Raw genomic sequence first — 20,766 nt, 5'->3', positions numbered from 1 at the left:
ACAGGTGGCTATCATCTGACCTCCTGCTGCCATGGCAACTATTGGTGCGATTGGCAGGGATGAGATTGTGGGGTTGCTAATGGGGGACAAGGGAGCCCCCTTCCATAAACCTTTGATTGTGATGCCCGTCCCCTGCAATTGTGGGACTTGGACATTTAAATCTTGGCGCATTTTCTCTGTGAATCATTCTGCCTGACGAAGAATCCGGTCCGGATTCGAAACTTTTATGTTGCACTATTTCTAATAAAATTGCCTTGTTTAAACTCACGGCAATTTGGAATCATTCAGGAAGGCGCCATCGGATAGTCTCTCACCTTTTGCTCTTTTATACTTCCATAAACCTTGTCTGAGACATGGAACTCTAGAGCAAGATGCTACACTTGGGTACATTGAGTACAGTTTTGTCTCCTTATTAATTGCATAAAAAACCCATAAAATCTGGAGTAACAGTTCCTCATAAGGTGCATTAATAGAACAGACTGGCAGAAGTAGGCCATTTTCCTCATTTCTCTAGCTCAGTATTTGTTCTGTAAATGTCCTCCTAATAAAACAATTTATTTACACAAGTTGTGGCGTCTGACAAAAAACCAAAACTGTTCCATATCTCTGTACAGAGTAGTCTATAGACAGACAGAAACACTTGTTGTTGTTATGGGTTGAGGAATAGTTATTTTAATTGCCCTATTGAAATAGCGCCATTTTCATTCATTGTTATCAGCAATAAGATCTACTGAAGAAATTGGAATTGTATTTATTGCTTCCATAGTGCAACATATGCTATTATTGGAAAACAATGTAGAGGTTGTTTTATATGCCCAGTGTATATATTGGCCCTCATTTACTAAGAGTGTTGTGTAGGTTTCTTTGTGGGTTTTAATTCCCTACAATTTATTTTCTGCGTCATTTACTAAGGTTTCCCTACATTTTCCACTTTCCCTACACTTTGCTTTTTTTACACATGCTCTGATCTGTAGGGTTTTCCTCAGCTCAAATCCACCACATTTTATGTGGAAACCTAGTAAATATGTTGGGTTTTTGTGAAAATGTCGGGAACACACCCCTTTTCGGAGACCATGCCCCTTTCCCATCGACCACGCCCCTTTTTCGGGTTTTCTTAGCAAAATGGAGAGTTAGTCAGGGTTTTTTCAATTCTGGCGCAAATTCGACAGAATCTGGCGCACAACCAGACAAAACATTTCGGGTTTGCAATAGTAAATGAGGGCCATTGTGTATATATATATATATATATATATATATATATATATATATATATACCTTGTGTGATTGCAATTCCACCACTGAAACGATTTCCTAATGTTGCTTTAATTTCCCATGAATCCTCTGGCTTTGGAGAGAGGGGGCATATGAACCTGGTTATCTAATTAGGCTGCCAGGTGATCTAATTAGACTCATAAGTGGGTTGAGGTCAGTTCACATTATGTGCAGTTTTGATGTGTTTTTTTTTTTTTTTTATCCAACTGGCTTTTAGAGAACTTCTATCAAACTTCCATTGAATGTAATACACTTGGAGCATACTGCCATTGTTTTCAATGAGATTCTGCTCCTCTGTTCACACATCCTACACACGTTCATTCTATTGATGCAACTTATTCGATAAAGCATTAGTCAATGGGACTTTAATTTCCAAAGCTTATTTCTGTGGTAAAATTCTGCATAAAGAGCAGATTCCTGGTGGCGCAAATCCGCTGAGGAAATGCAGCAGGGAAATTCCAAGCAGCATTTCCTCAGTGTATATGTGTCTTCACTGCTGTTCTCCTTTGTTTCTGATTGGATTTCCTAAGAAACTGAAGCTAGTGGTGTATTGGCTCATACATCGAATAGGATAGCATAAACCAGTGACATATTCCCCTTGATATATACATAGTTTGTAAAGTTAAAAAAGACAGAGTTTACCAAGCTATACCTAAAACCCTACTGTGTTGATCCAAAAACATGAACATAAAACCCCCCATGAGTCTGATGTCAATTGCCCCATAACAGAGGAAAAATTCCTTCCAGACTCCAATACGGCAATTAGCATAAATCCCTGGATCAATGTTCTATCCACATAAATCTAGTATCAATAACTTATAATAGTATTTTTTAAGAAAAACATCCAGGCCCCCCTTGAACTTGTTTATTGATTCAGACATCACAACATCATGTGACAGAGTTCCATAGTCTCACTGCCCTTACAGTAAAGAATCTCCAAAGACTTAGGGGGAGATTTATCAAAACCTGTGCAGAGGAAGAGTGGTGCAGTTGCCCATAGTAACAAATCAGATCACTTCTTTCATTTTTAAAGAGACCTGTGAAAAATGTAAGAAGCAATCTGATTGGTTGCCATGGGCAACTACACCTCTCTTCCTCTACACAGGTTTTGATAAATCTCCCCCTTAGAGATTACCCCCTTGTCATGGTTACCGACCTAGGTGTAAAAGATCCCTAGAAAGTTCTCTGTACTGTCCATTAATATATTTGAACATTTATTTGTATAAGGCTGGGTCCACACTACGTTTTGTCCCATACGGGAGCGCATACGGCAGGGGGGAGCTAAAAGCTCGCGCTCCCGTATGTTACCGTATGCGCTCCCGTATGTCATTCATTTCAATGAGCCGACCGGAGTGAAACGTTCGGTCCGGTCGGCTCATTTTTGCGCCGTATGCGCTTTTACAACCGGACCTAAAACCGTGGTCAACCACGGTTTTAGGTCCGGTTGTAAAAGCGCATACGGCGCAAAAATGAGCCGACCGGACCGAACGTTTCACTCCGGTCGGCTCATTGAAATGAATGACATACGGGAGCGCATACGGTTACATACGGGAGCGCGAGCTTTTAGCTCCCTCCTGCCGTATGCGCTCCCGTATGGGACAAAACGTAGTGTGGACCCAGCCTAAGACATATTTTCTCCAAACAAAATTATTAATACAGAGGCAAAACTATGTTCTTGTCACAGGCCTATATGACTCTCCTGATACATCCCATGACTTTGTTGGCCTTGGCAGCAGTTGCCCAGCACTGGTCACTGAAAGCGTACCTCTCATCAAACAAACTTTTGATATATTAAAGTTCATTCCCTATTGAATCATTTTCTAATTGGTTTCAATAAAATGTTGCCTCCTTTATGGTGTATTTTAACTGTAAAACATCAACCACTAGGGTCTCCCTAGCAGTCCTGCTGCAAGCCTTCTTTATTGATTTCTGACTCATGCTGGTCTGGCATGAGTCCAAAATCCCAGTCCACGTGACTAGCTCAGCGCAGCTCCCCGCCTGTCAATCAGACAGGCGGGAGCGAGCACTATGCTTGTTTCCCAGCAGGACGCGCTCCTGACATGGCCATATGTCAGTGCAGCGCTGCCTTGCTTACCCCCACCAGTGAATAAGCCGCAGCTGCCACTCCGCTACAGTAGAGCCAACGCAGAACCCTTGTCTCACGGGATACCTGTGGTTTTTCTCTCCCCCCCTCCCTGTGTGGATATCCTCCTATTTTAATATATATTATATATCAATAAAGTACGTGTATTTTTGCAAATATTCTTTTGAATGACTACAGTTTTTTTTCTGTGTACATATTATCATGAGGAGATCATAGAGCATAATGAATTTGGGGTGTTGTTATGTTTACTTATAAGAGCTTATCCATTACATTTCCACCCCTGTCAATCCGAGATATAAAGTGCTTATTATCTCTTATGTCCCTAGCCCTGCTGTTGATTTGAATTCACTTTGTATCTGTGTTTGCACATGCACTTTGTATTGCCATGGCTTTTTGTCCTGTTATATTCTGATATTCGGGTTTAGCCTGTCCCTCTGGTATCTTGTTATTTGTTCTCTGTTGGTGTGCGTCTTGTATCATGACCCTTTTATCATGACCCTTGTTCAGACATGTTTGTGCTTAGTGCGTTTTTGTGTCCCTCCATTATTGGGGTTTGTAGTTTTATCTAGTTCCTCCTAGTGTTAGTTCAGTTTTCTGAGCTTTGCCTTGTCCTTAACATAGGAGTCAGTTTGTTATGCATCTAGTGTGTATTAGTTCGGTGTATCCTGTTCCTTTTTACTGTAAACCTCTGTGACTTCCAATGACTCATACAAACAAGTATATAGACATGAAAATACCACAAAAGGTTATTGTCCTTGTAGCTCTTTTTTTTATGTATAATTTTTAACTTATTTTTAAACGGATTCAGTATTAAGATCATCCAATGAGAACAATAGATAAAGCAATAGATGATGTCATACATTTAGGGAGTGGTGTGCGAGCAGTTGAGCTGGTCATACACATAAGAAAAGCTGTCAATATTGACCATCAATATAATGTGTATGGGGGACTGCTGACTGTCCCCCACTGCCTTTTTGCAGGAGATGAGATGTATTCCCTTCTTTACAATTAAATAAACATGAATGCATGGGTTGGCCAAAATGGCTGTCCGTATGGCCTGCTGTGCTTTTCTGTGTCACTCGAAGAGCATGTCAGTGTCCTGATAGTTCAGAAATACAATTCACCCTTCTGGTCATAGGAAAACAGCTCCATTCTCTTATAACTTTACTGATCTGAGTGCAGATCCTAAAAAATAAAGTGAGCACCATATGATGTCTGTTCATATGTATCTTAATTTTATGAAAATGAGCTATTTGCACTGCTGAATTACAGAGATACTATGTAAGAGACAGAGATGAAGCGGAGATTGCCTTGGGTTTTATTGCAGGCCTTCTGCAGTCTGACTATGTGGGCCTTGGACCCTGAAAAGGTTGTGTACCCTGATACAAGGTGTTGGTAAAAATGAATGTCTTTGCTTATTATGAACAATTTTTTCTGTGCATTCATCGTCTATTTACCATGCAAGCTTGAATTTTAGGATCTCTAATTTCCTCATTTTAGATATCACTGGGTGGTTTCCATGTATGAAATCTAATAGCTATCTACCCACAGCCATCACAGGATTGTTACATAACTAGTTAGTTTGGTTGAATAAAAACAATAGCCAGATGGTTTGGCTCCTTGCCAATCCAAAAACACTATGGGGGAGATTTATCAAAACCTGTGCAGAGGAAAAGTGGTGCAGGTTGCCATCGCAACCAACCAGATTGCTTATTTAATTTTATTAAAAGGCCTCTAAAAAATAAAAGAAGTGATCTGATTGGTTGCTATGGGCAACTGCACCACTATTCCACTACACAGGTTTTGATAAATCTCTCCCTATATTCACAACCAACCCTATGTCAAGGCTTCTGCTCACATCTTCATAAAAGATAATTAGGTTGGTTTGATAACTTGTATCCTTAGTAAAACCAAATTTTGGGATTCCTTACACAGTTCAAGGCCTGGGCCCAACTTGTAGTTTGCAGACGATTACTCACTAGTCCTCCTAGTTCCTTTACACACTCCTCTAGTCTTGGCGCACACAGACATGTCAGTGACATAACGTGCCTATGTGCGCTGCCTCTGGTACGTCCTTGGTCCTGCTCTTCTGATATAACGCGGGGTTACACAGTAACCCCGCGTCATATCATGGCGGGCCCGGCGTCATAGTGAAGCCTAGACCCGCCTCTAATAGCGCGCAGCGCCGATCGCGGCGCCGCGCGCTATTAACCCTTTAGCCGCGCGCTCAGAGCTGAGCCGCGCGGCTAAAAGTGAAAGTGAAAGTTCCCGGCTAGCTCAGTCGGGCTGTTCGGGATAGCCGCGGCTAATCGCGGCATCCCGAACAGCTGACAGGACAGCGGGAGGGCCCCTTCCTGCCTCCTCGCTGTCCGATCGCCGAATGACTGCTCAGTGCCTGAGATCCAGGCATGAGCAGTCATGCGGCAGAATCGTTGATCACTGGTTTCTTATGAGAAACCAGTGATCAGCATAGAAGATCAGTGTGTGCAGTGTTATAGGTCCCTATGGGACCTATAACACTGCAAAAAAAATGTGAAAAAAAAAAGTGAATAAAGATCATTTAACTCCTCCCCTATTAAAAGTTTGAATCACCCCCCTTTTCCAATAAAAAAAAAACACAGTGTAAATAAAAATAAAAATAAACATATGTGGTATCACCACGTGCGGAAATGTCCGAATTATAAAAATATATCATTAATTAAACCGCTCGGGCAATGGCGTGCGCGCAAAAAAATTCCAAAGTCCAAAATAGTGCATTTTTGGTCACTTTTTATATCATTTAAAAATGAATAAAAAGTGATCAATAAGTCCTATCAATGCAAAAATGGTACCGTTAAAAACTTCAGATCACGGCGCAAAAAATGAGCCCTCATACCGCGCCATACACGGAAAAATAAAAAAGTTATAGGGGTCAGAAGATGACAATTTTAAACGGATAAATTTTCCTGCATGTAGTTATGATTTTTTCCAGAAGTCCGACAAAATCAAACCTATATAAGTAGGGTATCATTTTAATCGTATGGACCTACAGAATACATATCAGGTGTCATTTTTACAGAGAAATGTACTACGTAGAAACGGAAGCCCCCAAAAGTTACAAAACAGCGTTTTTTTTCAATTTTGTCGCACAATGATTTTTTTTCCCGCTTCACCATAGATTTTTGGGCAAAATGACTGATGTCATTACAAAGTAGAATTGGTGGTGCAAAAAATAAGCCATCATATGGATTTTTAAGTGTAAATTTGAAAGAGTTATGATTTTTTAAAGGCAAGGAGCAAAAAACGAAAATGCAAAAACGGAAAAACCTCCGGTCCTTAAGGGGTTAAAGTGGCTGTGGGCATGAGGTGGAATGACCATACTTAGGGCCGGACTGGGACCAAAATTGGCCCGGATATTTTAGCATAAGCAGCACATTTCTTTGGTAGGGGTCCAACTGCTGGGACCCTGACCGATCACCTCATTTCTAGTTGCTCCTGAGCTGTTGTAAAGTTACATTTCCCATCATGTCTGGAGAGCCTGAAGCATTATTACAGTTGTAGTTTTCCTACAGCTGTAGAGCCACGAATAGGGGTGCAGTTTCACTAATCATAACCGCATAATTTACCAGTAACTACAGCTCTGATAGGACAGTCAGGAGAATAAACAATAATATCAATGATCTGAGTGATGTCTTCTCTGTTGGTCCAGGCACCAGGACTTCTTCCAGCTACATCTTCTCTGCAGTGTCTGCAGGCTCCTCACTCTGTCAGCAGATACTCATCCTCTATATAAAGAAAATAATTAATATAACACTTCCAGACACTATCATACTAATCATCTAATCATACTAATACTGTCACACACTGTTTCTTCTCAGTTTGCCTGACTCCCACCCTGGCCGTGTCCTCTTCCAGACCCCTCTGTCCTCCTCCTCAAGACCCCTATATCCCTCCCAGATCCCTCGGTCATCCGCCCTTTCCCAGTTCCTTCATCCTTTTCCTCCCCCAGACCCCTCTGTCCCCCCCCCTAGACCCCTAAGTCTTCCTACCAGCTCCTCTCCCGCCCTCCCCGTCCCCTAAGTCTTCCTCCCTCTGTTCCACCGGAATGTCATCCAGGCTCCCCTTACCTTCTCCCCCAGACACCTAAGTCCTCTCCAGGCTCCTCTTCCCACCTCCCCCAGAACCCCTAAGTCCTCTTCAGGCTCCTCTGTCCCCCCTCCCTCAGACCCCTTAATCTTATTTTTGTTTTAGGCTTCCCTAGACCGACCCGTACCCAATTTCCCCCTGGCCCCCCACCCCACGCATTGATGTAAAGTATAAGTATGTATGATGGATGTGTATGATTGGTGTATGTATGATATGTGTATGTGTGTATGTATGATAGATATTTGTATTCATTATAGATGGATGTGTGCATGTATGACAGGTGTGTTTGATGGATTGTCATACATATCACACATCCATCATACACACATATCTGTCATACATACACACATCCATCATACATACAGACACCTCTCATACATATCCACATCTCTTATACATACACACACTTATCATACGTAAACACAAATCTATCATTTACACTTCTATCATGCATACACACGTCTATCATACACACATGCGCGTCTATCATACATATACATACCCACCTATACATATACACATCTATCATACATACATACACCTATCCGACATACAAATACACCTATCATACGTATACACATCTATCACACACATCTATTTTTTAAACCTCTATCATACATACACACGTCTATTATACAAATATCTATAATTTGTACACATACCTATCATACATATACACATCTATCACACACACCTGTCATGCATACACACACCTATCATATGCACATCTATGATACACACACATCTAACATACATACACACATCTATCATACATACACAACTCTATCATACATACACACAACTATCATACATATACGCCTCTATCATAGATTAACACACACACACACCTATCATACATATACACATCTATCATACACACACATTTGTCATGCATACACACATCTATTATACATATACACACACACCTATCATATACACATCAAACCCCCCCATCCATCCTCGGCCTTCCCTCCCCCCCCCCCCAGTCCACTCACACTCCTGACCTGGGGCCGCCACTCACACTCTTCACCTGGAGAAAAGCACCGCAGCCCGGTGCAAGCGATGAAGCAGGGTTGGGCAGTTGAAGGCAGAGTTAACCAACAAGGACACACGGCATTTAACATCCATTCGGTGCCGGCATTTGCAAGCAGGGACACAACCGTGGCTGGAAGTAGACATGTGTGCCTGCGCGGGTCATGTCTGCTCCAAGCAGCCACTGTGCCTGCCAGTGTCCCTGCAGAGCAACTGGAAAAGGGGCCAGAGCCGGGGATCTGTAGATGACACTGTTATGGGGGATCTGTAGATGACACTCTTATGGGGATCTGTAGGTGACACTGTTATGGGGGATCTGTAGATGACACTGTTATGGGGATCTGTAGGTGACACATTGTTATGGGGATCTGTAGATGACGCCATGTTATGGGGGATCTGTACATGATGCAATTATGGAGATCTGAAGCTGACACACTGTTATGGAGGATCTGTAGATGACATTGTTATGTGGGATCTGTAGATGATGCCATTTTATGGGTGATCTGTACATGATGCAGTTATGGGGATCTGTAGATTTCAATGTTATGGGGGATCTGTAGATGACACTGTTATGGGGATCTGTAGATGACACACTGTTTTGGGGGATCTGTACATGATGCAGTTATGAGGATCTGTAGATGACACTGTTATGGAGGATTTCTGGACACTGTTATGGGGTTCTGTAGATGACATTGTTATGGGGGATCTGTAGAGGACATACTCTTATGGGGGATCTGTAGAGGACACTGTTATGGGGGATCTGTAGAGGACACTGTTATGGGGGATCTGTAGAGGACGCTGTTATGGGGGATCTGTAGAGGACATTGTTATGGGGGATCTGTACATGATGCAGTTATGGGGATCTGTACATGACACTGTTATGGGGGATCTGTAAATGATATTGTTATGGGTGATCTGTAGATGACACTGTTATGGGGATCTGTAGGTGACACTGTTATGGGGGATCAGTAGATGACACTGTTATGGGGATCTGTAGGTGACACATTGTTATGGGGATCTGTAGATGATGCAGTTATGGGGATCTGAAGATGACACACTGATATGGGGGATCTGTAGATGACATTGTTATGTGGGATCTGTAGATGATGCCATTTTATGGGTGATCTGTACATGATGCAGTTATGGGGATCTGTAGATTTCATTGTTATGGGGGATCTGTAGATAACACTGTTATGGAGATCTGTAGATGACATTTTTATGGGGATCTGTAGATGACACACTGTTTTGGGGGATCTGCACATGATGCAGTTATGAGGATCTGTAGATGACACTGTTATGGAGGATTTCTGGACACTGTTATGGGGTTCTGTAGATGACACTGTTATGGGGGATCTGTAGAGGACACTGTTATGGGGGATCTGTAGAGGACACTGTTATGGGGGATCTGTAGAGGACATTGTTATGGGGGATCTGTAGATGACGCCATGTTATGGGGGATCTGTACATGATGCAGTTATGGGGATCTGTAGATGAAGCTGTTATGGGGGATCTGTAAATGACATTGTTATGGGTGATCTGTAGATGACACTGTTACGGGGATCTGTAGATTACACTGTTATGGGGTATCTGTAGATGACACTGTTATGGGGTATCTGTAGATTACACTGTTATGGGGGGGATCTGTAGATGACATTGTTATGGGGATCTGTAGATCACACACTTTTATGGGGATCTGTACATGATGCAATTATGGGGGTCTGTAGATGACACTGTTATGGGGGATCTGTAGAGGACACTGTTATGGGGGATCTGTAGATGACACTGTTATGGTGATCTGTAGATTACATTGTTATGGTGATCTGTAGATGACGCCATGTTACGTGGGATCGCTACATGATACAGTTATGGGCATCTGTAGATGACACTGTTATAGGGGACCTGCAAATGACATTGTTATGGGGGATCTGTAGATGAGACTTTTATGGGGGATCTGTAGATGACAAACTTATGGGGGATCTGTAGATGACACACTGTTATGGGGGGATCTGTAGATGACACACTGTTATGGGGGATCTGTAGATGACACACTGTTATGGAGGATCTGTAGATAACACACTGTTATAGGGGATCTGTAGGTGACACACTGTTATGGGGGATCTGTAGATGATGCCATGTTATGGGGGATCTGTAGAGGACATACTGTTATTGGGGATCTGTAGATGACATTGTTATGGGGGATCTTTAGATGACGCCATGGGGATCTGTACAAATGCAGTTGTGGAGATGTGTAGCCAGGATGTTGAAAAACTACAAGTCCCAGCATTCCCAAACAGCTAAAGGCTGTCTGAGCTTGCTGGGATTTGTAGTTTTGGAACATCCTGGTTGGGAAAGACAACTTCACACAGTGTTGCCGCTTCATACCAGTGTTTCAGAGTTGTTCCAGATGATGCAACCCTGGTTGTTCCAGATGATGCAAAACTACAACTCTCAGCATGCCCCGACAGCTTAAGGCTGTCGAGGCATGCTGGGAGTTGTAGTTTTGCAACATTCTTGTTGGGAAACACTGTGATGGAGGGGGGGGGGGGAGCAGTGTTTCCCAACCAGGATGTCACAAAATGACAACTCCCAGCATGCCCAGACAGCCTTTTGCTGTCTAAGCATGCTGAAAGTTGTAGTTTTGCAGTTAGAAACACTGCAGCTATGGAAAACTGTTAATTGGTACTGGAGCCCCGAAACCATTGTATTCTTAGTCCATAACGTTATGGAAAACTGATAATTGGTTCCTCAGCCCCAAAATGTCAACTGTACAAATAGTGCAAGTTTCTCAGCAATGTAGGTAGTCAGGTAGGTAGGTAGCACGCTAGGTAGGTAAGTAGCTAGGTAGCCAGGTAGGTATTCAGGTAGGTAGGTAACTTGCTAGGTAGGTAGGTAGTTAGGTTGCTAGGTAGATAGTTAGCCAGGCAGCCCCAGCCCTAGGAGTAGTCAAATATGTATAGACATAAATCAGCTTATAAAATAAAATACGTAATTTCACGCTGTGTGAACCTAGAAATGACCAGATCCAACAGCCTATGATAGCTTGTTGGGTCCTCCACAAACTGGCCCATAAAATTATCCTGCAACAAATTAAGATATTTTTGCCCCGATAAGTATCTGGATAGTTAAAATCTCCCTTTATTATCACTGTAACCACCTGCAGCCCTCACTATTTCTGTATGCAGCTGACCTTATTATACCGAAATTTTTTTTTTCACTTTTTACCTCCCTTTGTAATTCTATCGACAATGATTCCACACCCTAACAATCATCACCCACTATTAAATCATTCACACTGACTTTCATACCACTTCTAACATACAGACATACTCCTCCACCTTTCCTGTTCACTCTATCCTTATAAGACAGTGTAAACCCCTGCAGATTGACAGCCCAGTCATGTGAGGAGTCCAGCCATGTCTAGTGGCACTAACTTCATCAATGTAATTCTCCAGTATCAAGGCCATAATATTCATTTTCCTTACTAGACTTTTGGCATTTGTGAACATGCACTTTAAAGGGGTACTCCACCCCTAGACATCTTATCTCCTATCCAAAGGATAAAGGATAAGATGTCTGATCGCTGGGGTCCCACAGTATATTTAGAATGCTGGGTTCCCGTGGCGGGGGTCGTGACGTCACACCATGCCCCCTCCATTCATGTCTATTGGAGGGGGCGTGATGTCACGACCCCTGCAGTGGGAACCCAGCACTCTAAACATACTGTTTAGAATGCTCGTGATGCATGGAGATCACGGTAAAATCTAGGGGCAGAGTACCCCTTTAATTTGCCATCTAGTTTTACACTTTCAATATTAGTAATGTGATTTATTGAGTTATTATGGGTACATTTGTTTACACTGATGGTTTGTAACACATGGATCTCCTTATCCACTGCTCTTACCTACCCCCACAGGACTCTTCTCCACCCACCATTATATTTTGGCCACTCTATAACCTATCTGCATTTTATTATCTGCTTGATTTTCTGCTCTGTCCCTCCTCCACATCCGTAGTTTAAATACTCTGCCACCCTTCCAGATTCCCCCCTTCCATTCAGAGGCATATTATCTGCAGAACACAGTTTGTACCCCAATAAAAATTGTACCCCAATTTTGAGTGGAACCACAGAGTAACCTTCCTTTTTTGAAACCCGTTCTAGTCCCTCTAACTACATTATCCAACCTACTTTTCTGTTCCTCGTGATGGATGTCTTCACCCTCCATGTCTACCCCACTAACTGAGCAGCATGCTCTTCTCAAGACTGTCAGTAGCCCCCAGTGTTGCATTTTTTTTCCTTCAGATGTCTAATGTAAGCTTCTGTATACTCACCATGCTTACAGCCACAGTGGTGACAGGTTCCCTTAAAAATGGTGGTGGGTTCCATTGCTTACAAGAGCCCCATTGCAATATCATATATGGCTTGTGAGCCTGATAAAATTCCAAACAGCTCTGCAGCTGAATATGTATAACTCCAAAAATGACGAACAAATGGTATTTATGACTTCTAGATAAGAAATGAAATCAGGGCATTCACCGCAGTCAAGATGATATTCTTCTTTATTTCATACATAGAAAAGCATTAAATAACAGATAAAAAACGTCAACTGTCGCGCAGTGGAACTACCCCCGCAAATGCCTAATCCTGTCCGTCCCTTATCTGTTATTTAATGTTTTTCTACGTATGAAATAAAGAATATCATCTAGACTGCGGTAAATGCCCTGGTTTCATTTCTTATCTAGGAGTTATTTGATGGACTTACAGTGGGGATCAAAAGTTTGGGCACAGTTTGGGTAACCCCCCCCCCCCCCCCCCGCGTGGATTTCGAGGTGTGTTTAGGATCATTATCTATTTGTAGAAGCCATCCTCTCTTTAACTTCTGCTTTTTCACAGATGGAATCAAGTTAGCATCCAAAATTTGCTGAAGTTTTATTGAATCCATTTTTCCTTCTACTCGTGAGATGTTCCCTGTGCCACTGGCTGCAATACAACCCCAAAGCATGATTGATCCACCCCATGCTTAACAGTTGGACAGAGGTTCTTTTCATTAAATTCTGTTCCCCTTCTTCTCCAAACGTACCTTTGCTCATTCCGGCCAAAAATTAAAATTTTAACCTCATCGGTAGAGATGAGCGAACTTACAGTAAATTCGATTCATCACAAACTTCTCGGCTTGGCAGTTGATGACTTTTCCTGTGTAAATTAGTTCAGCCTTCAGGTGCTCCGGTGGGCTGGAAAAGATGGATACATTCCTAGGAAAGAGTCTCCTAGGACTGTATCCACCTTTTTCAGCCCACCGGACCACCTGAAAGCTGAACTAATTTATTCAGGAAAAGTCATCAACTGCCGAGCCGAGAAGTTCATGACGAATCGAATTTACTGTAAGTTCGCTCATCTCTACTCATCGGTCCACAGAACTTGTTTCCAAAATGCATCAGGCTTGTCTATATGTTCATTTGCAAAGTTCAAACGCTGATTTTTGTGGTGAGGACGTAGAAGAGGTTTTCTTCTGATGACTCTTCCATGAAGACCATATTTGTACAAGTATCTCTTTATAGTGGAATAGTGTACCACAACTCCAGTGTCTGCCAGATCTTTCTGGAGGGATTGTGCAGTCAAACATGGGTTTTGAATAGTTTTTCTCACAATCCTGTGAGCTGTTCTGTCTGGTATTTTTCTTGGTCTTCCAGATCTTGCTTTAACTTCCACTGTTCCTGATGACTGCCATTTCTTAACTACATTCCGAACAGAGGATATTGACATTTGAAAACATTTTGCTATCTTCTTATAGCCTTCTCCAGCTTTGTGAGCGTCAACTATTTTCAGTTTCAGATTTCTAGACAACTGCTTAGAAGAACCCATGGTGCAGATTAGAGTTGAGTGAACTTACAGTAAATTGGCTCGCAGTGAACCTCGCAGCTTGGCTGTTGATTACTTTAGTCTGCGTAAATTAGTTCAGCTTTTCAAGGGCTCCAGTTGCCTGGAAAAGGTGGATACAGACCTGGGAAACTTAAAACTGTCATCCCGGACTTTTCCAGGCAACCAGAGCCCTTGAAAAGCTAAACTAATTTACGCAGACTAAAGTAATCAACAGCCGAGCTACGAGGTTCGCTTCGAGCCAATTTACTGTAAGTTCGCTCAACTCTAGTGCTGATTGTTGGGGCAAGGTCAGATGAGTCTGGGCATTTATAACCTTTGAGATTTACATCACCTGGTCTTCCTATATGATGATTGAGAACAATCCATGACACTGGCAGGTCTCAGCTTTGCAAAGGGGGCAGTGCATGCCATAAATTTTGCAGGGTGCTCAAACTTTTGCAGATGCCATTTTTTTGTTTTCTGTTATTTTGAAAGTGTAAATGATGGAAATAAAATCTAACTTTTGTTGAATGTCTAATCTGTAATTTGATGCCTTTTGGAGATTTTTCCATCTTTCCTTGGCTTCTTTATGCACATTAATACAAATTTTTATCAAACTTTTGATCCCCACTGTATGCTATGTACCAGCGAGCACCATCAGTCTCTATTTGCTGCGTTGAATAAGAAATACGCTATCGCTCCAAGAGGGTATTAACTGCATTCAGCTGTGCCGAGTGATTCTTGTGTGTTGGAAATGGTATTTATGTATTTTTTTTAATAGAATTCATTAAACATTCTTCGATTAAGACCCCATTAATTCAAAATAGTTTTCCAAAGTATTTTACAGCATATGTTCAGTCTATTTTTCTAATTGTATACTTTTTTCCTCAGGACTTATAAGCATGGTTTAGTGAGCATTTGGTTGCCACAAAAAATATATATATTTTTGGAAAACAAACTAAATGTAGTCACTACTAGTTTTACAATAAATTGGCCTGCCATGCCATACACCAGGATACCCTTTTTAAGGTATTCTGAAGTAGCACCAAAATATGATGTCAATGGGGCCTAAGTGGCATCAACTTAAAGGGGTACTCTGGTGGAAAACGTAACTGGTGCCAGAAAGTTATACAGATTTGTAAATTACTTCTATTTAATAATCTTAATCCGTCCAGTACTTATCAGCTGCTGTAGACTTTAGTTCTTTTCTTTTTTAATTTCTGTCTGACCACAGTGCTCTCTGCTGACACCTCTGTCCATGTCAGGAACTGTCCAGAGCAGGATAGGTTTGCTATGGGGATTTGCTCCTACTCTGCACAGTTCCTGACATGGACAGAGGTGTCAGCAGAGAGCACTGTGGTCAGACAGAAAATGATAATGCCCCTGATGCCACTAGAAGGCTGCAGCAATCTCATTCCAATATGGTGCATTGTTGCTACTGTAATGTACATAAAATTTGGCATGCAACCATTGGAGCATTGCCATTGGATCAGTGGAGGATGTATTTCTCCTGCAATTATTCTCTCTCAGATAACCCCTCTAATAATGTTATTATTTAATAACCGTCATTTTATTCTTTTCTCAAACTTCAGATTCGAACCTTCGAGCAATCTCGAGCGTTTGACTGTGGACCACCATCTCCTATGAAAGATCCCCTTAGAGAGTACATGCAGTTGACTACAGGATGCTCCCTGCACTACATCATGAGTTATATGTAAGAGATGCAGCCATAATGTTTTTTTTCTATTCAATGTAAAAAATAGAGCTTTAAAGGGGTATCCCGTGGAAAACTTTTTTTTTAAATCAACTGGTACCAGAAAGTTAAACAGATTAGTAAATGACTTCTATTAAAAAATCTTTTCCAGTACTTTTTAGGGTCTGCATACTACAGAGGAAATTTTTTTCTTTTTGGAACACAGAGCTCTCTGCTGACATCATGACCACAGTGCTCTCTGCTGACATCTTTGTCTATTTTAGGAACTGTCCAGAGCAGCATATGTTTGTTATGGGGATTTTCTTCAGCTCTGGACAGTTCTTAAAATGGACAGAGATGTCAGCAGAGAGCACTGTGGTCATTATGTCAGCAGAGAGCTCTGTGTTCCAAAAAGAAAACCATTTCCTCTGTAGTATTAAGCACAGCTAATAAGTACTGGAAGGATTAAGATTTTTTTAATAAAAGTCATTTACAAATCTGTTGATAGATAGAATAATACTAGCGCTGGAATGGTTCCCTTAAAGGCCACCTAGATACACAGCTGTGGATCCTGGCTAGTCTCCATCCAAGATATATAAAACTAATACAGAGAAAAAGCGTGTGTATCGGCGCACAATAATGAGAATGAAAAGTGGGTTAATGTACTTACAACTAAGGTATTCGAGTAGGTGGATTAATGATAGTAGGATATTCGGCTGCAGTGGGTACTCAAGAAGATACACAGATATAATAGGCTTTGTTCAAGTAATAGTCGTGGTAAAGGTCTCCTTTAAAGTACAGATAACGATAATAATAATGATGATGAGCGTGAAGTAATTCTACAGTACACGTGACACTCGATATAGTTGATAGATACAGAAACGCGTTTGATCATTGTTTTGGCCCCTGTGCCCTGCTGTAATCCGTGACGTCACGTAGCAGTCCACAGACTACAGTGAATTTTGAACTACCTGACAGCGTGGTAGCACCGGTGAGACGCTTCCGGCCGGAGCAGATCTCCCGGTGCATACACCCGCTGACTATCCGGACATCCACTACCATCTCCTGGAACTCTGCTATCAGGATATACCCCCGCTACCCCCTAGGACCTCTACTCCGTGGGATCGTAGAACAGGAGGGACCGCTAAGCAGAGCGACTAGAACCAGATATCGACACAGTGTGCTCAGTGAGAGCTGCCCTGAAGGATCTCCTATTTACTGCTACAAATCGTGGAAACACCAATAACGCTATATTGTATCAAATCGAGCTTTTGAAGCCTGTGGTACAACATTGATAAGGTAGGAAGAATATAACAGTATTCTGCTTTGATGTGAGTTCTGGATCTATCAACTACATCGAGTGTCACGTGTACTGTAGAATTACTTCACGCTCATCATCATTATTGTTATCTGTTCTTTAAAGGAGACCTTTACCTCGACTATTACTTGAACTAAGCCTATTTAATCAGTGTATCTTCTTGAGTACCCACTGCAGCCGAATATCCTACTATCATTAATCCACCTTCTTGAATACCTTAGTTGTAAGTACATTAACCCACTTTTCATTCTCATTATTGTGCGCCGATACACACGCCTTTTCTCTGTATTAATTTACAAATCTGTTTAACTTTCTGGCACCAGTTGATTTAAAAAAAAAGTTTTCCACGGGAGTACCCCTTTAAGATTACTATACCAATTTGGTGCAGGAGCTATGTATTGCACCACAACACCAAAATAGAAATGTTGGACAGGATCTAATCATAACAATCATTGTCTCTTTATTAGTGACTCCCGTCTGTACCATGGAAATGTTGATCTCCATGGCCTGAAAATGAGACTGCGATCTTATTATGAGGTAGGTGAACACGGAGGGGGGTAATAGATGGAAGGGCAAGGGAACTTTTTGCACTATTATAGTGGTACTCACTGTTGTTGTGCATCGTCCATTGGGGGAGATAAGCATTTGTATCCCACTGGACTGACAGAAGAAAACCCCCTGGTTCACTCAGAATATTTTTAGCAAATACAAAAAAGAGCAATGAGTCATAGGGTGGGTCCTAAAGACAACAGTATGATGTGCGAAGAAGTGATGTTATGTAGACTAACACAAATACATGATGTATGTGGAATGGCTGCTACAGTACACTCCTGTATTGCACACATCATACTGTATGTACTACACATGACCATTATTATTTGTTCTAGGATGAACTTCAGCAACTGATCCTTATGTCACTACCAGACACCCATCTCATCTCCCAGGACCCGGTTTCAGGTCAGTTGGCACTCTGCCGGTCTTAGGAACGTAATATACATAACTATAAATTACCAGTACTGTATATAAATGTATACAATATGTACTACATCTTCATGTAGATGCCTCCATACAGGAGATGGAGAAGATGATATCACTGATGCTTGGAGCTGCTGTTCAGGTAACTAAAAGCATTGAGACAGATTGATTTAAAAAAAAAAATTTAAACAATGTTTTATTAAAGTTTTCATATAAACAACAGAACAATGTACATACAATACAGCAAAGTCACTGAGCAGAGCAGAACATCACAAAAGTAAAAATAGTAGTCGTAGCACATCAGTAGCAGCAACAAAACATTTCTAACACATATTCAGACACAGAATTGCATGTTAGGATACGATGGATCTAAGCCTATGACTCATGGAATACAGCGATATCTTCTTCGAGTCATGGTAAGCCCATTGGTAGCCATTTGTTAGCCCGATAGGCTGGTATCATCAACTAGACAGTAGCATAACGCCTCAGTATCAATGTAACAAATATATCCCGTACTAATACAGGAACATTTCAATCCATGCCTATACAGGATATTAGTCGCTGCTCCGCGAGCTCCCTAACCACAAGAATCTCCCCACTCAGCCATGTCGAGATCGTTGGACCTCATGTACCAACTGAACTACAACAGACAACACTATAGACAAACATCACAAGCAAGGGTAGAAATAAGATCCCATGATGAACATAGAACAATTACCTGGGGAAAAGAGGTAGAAAAGAAGTAGCGAAAAAGAAAGAAAGAAAGCAAAGAAAAGATAGAAGAGATGAAGAAGAGCCTCTCAGCACGTCCGCCCCGCCCCTCCACCGACTATGTAACTTTAAGACCACCCAGCGAGCCACTAATGTTTGCCCTGCAATACCATGAGGAGTCTACAAACTCCTTCATCAGATCAGGTAGCTCACTGGGTGCGTAAGCATACTCCATGAACAGTTGCCAAGTTTTGAAAAATTTGCCTGCTCTCTTTTCCGTATCCCTCAGTGTATCCAATCTATCAATAAACAATAGGATCTTCATAATTTCAATCACCTGCGCAAGCGTCGGAGGATCTCTCAGCAACCATTTTCTCAATAAACTTTTCACTGTGGCCAATAACATAAGATGAACCCCTCTGATTGCCATTATCGGACCCCCAGAGTCCTCTTGAGATGAAAGAGGCACATAATGAAATATCATAGCTAAAGGAGTAAGGGCGATATCTACATTCCAAACTCTCGCAATATAAGCCCTTACTTCTTCCCACAACGTTGTCAAGAATGAGCACTCCCAAAGAGCATGTAGGAGAGAGGCCTTGGCCAGACCACATTTGGGGCAACTTCTAAGATAATGTGCAGGGGCGTCACTATACGAAAGGTTAAAGGCATATGTAGCTCTATGTAAAATGCAGAAATGCATCTCCCTCCAGGACTCATTTAGAATTGCTCTCCTTACCTGCGTCAATCCTGCCAACAATTTATGACGTGCATCAGTGATGCCAAGTTCCTCCTCCCATGCCGTGAACAAGGAATTGGCCAGAGCATGTAAGGAGGCCTGTTTGAGTGTGAGGTATAATGTTGACAGAGAAAGTCTGTCCGAATGCAAATTCAGCAAGGTACAGAATACCGCTTCCCTGGATATATATTCCTCACTCCTGGGGAGGTTGGTCACATAGGAGCTCACCTGGAGATACTGCAAGTAATGCCCATGTGGGAGATCAAAGCGATGTTTCAGGGCCTCCCATGTGAGCACACCTCCTCCGTCATCAGAAAACAATTGATCCACAAGCGAAATACCCTTAGTCTTCCATACCTGAAAAGCGCCTCTGCCCACACCCTGAGGGAATGAAGGTGAGTCCCAGAGAGGCAATAGGCTGGACATAATGTAGGGAAGGGCGTATATTTTTCTGATCGCCTTCCATGCCGCGACAGTGTCTTTGAGGAGGAGATTTGTCTTAATTGGGTTCGGGAGGGCTGAGTATGGTACATGCAACAGAGCGCTAAGATCCCAAGGGGCCGCCAAGGCCCGTTCGAGTCTCATGTTAGAGAACCAAGATGTACCCTGTAGCCAGTCTCTGGAGTGGCGCAACAACGCCGCTAGATTGTATAAGCGCAGATCGGGCAACTGGATACCTCCTTCATGAAGTGGAAGGCACAACTTTCTAAAAGCTATTCGCGGTCTTTTCCCCCTCCAAAGAAAATTAGTAAAGGCTGACTGCAACCTGGATACGTCCACATGTCTAAATAACAGGGGTATCATTTGTAAGGGATAGAGCAATCTCCCGAAGCTCACCATCTTAAGGAGATGAGCTCTGCCAAAGAGGGTTAACGGTAGAGATTGCCATCTAATTAGTTCCTGCTCTATACGTTTAAAGAGAGGCATATAGTTTAGTTTA

The 20,766-nt window shown here is 42.1% G+C and overlaps 1 protein-coding gene across 3 annotated transcripts in view; it reads left to right on the top strand.

Moving 5' to 3' along the window:
- CCDC88B (coiled-coil domain containing 88B) overlaps window positions 1-20,766 on the top strand; it is a 95,961-nt gene that overhangs the window by 12,209 nt on the left and 62,986 nt on the right. For all 3 annotated transcript variants that reach the window (XM_056527150.1, XM_056527151.1, XM_056527152.1), the window contains exons 2-5: window positions 15,983-16,104; window positions 17,869-17,938; window positions 18,289-18,358; window positions 18,460-18,518. In XM_056527150.1, the coding sequence (XP_056383125.1) occupies window positions 15,983-16,104; window positions 17,869-17,938; window positions 18,289-18,358; window positions 18,460-18,518 (321 nt within the window). The remainder of the gene's footprint in view (window positions 1-15,982; window positions 16,105-17,868; window positions 17,939-18,288; window positions 18,359-18,459; window positions 18,519-20,766) is intronic.

The sequence above is a fragment of the Hyla sarda genome, chromosome 6 (assembly GCF_029499605.1).
Source record: "Hyla sarda isolate aHylSar1 chromosome 6, aHylSar1.hap1, whole genome shotgun sequence".
Lineage (NCBI taxonomy): Eukaryota > Metazoa > Chordata > Amphibia > Anura > Hylidae > Hyla > Hyla sarda.
Note: the sequence above shows the minus strand (reverse complement) of the source record. Positions and strands in the feature narration are given on the sequence as shown.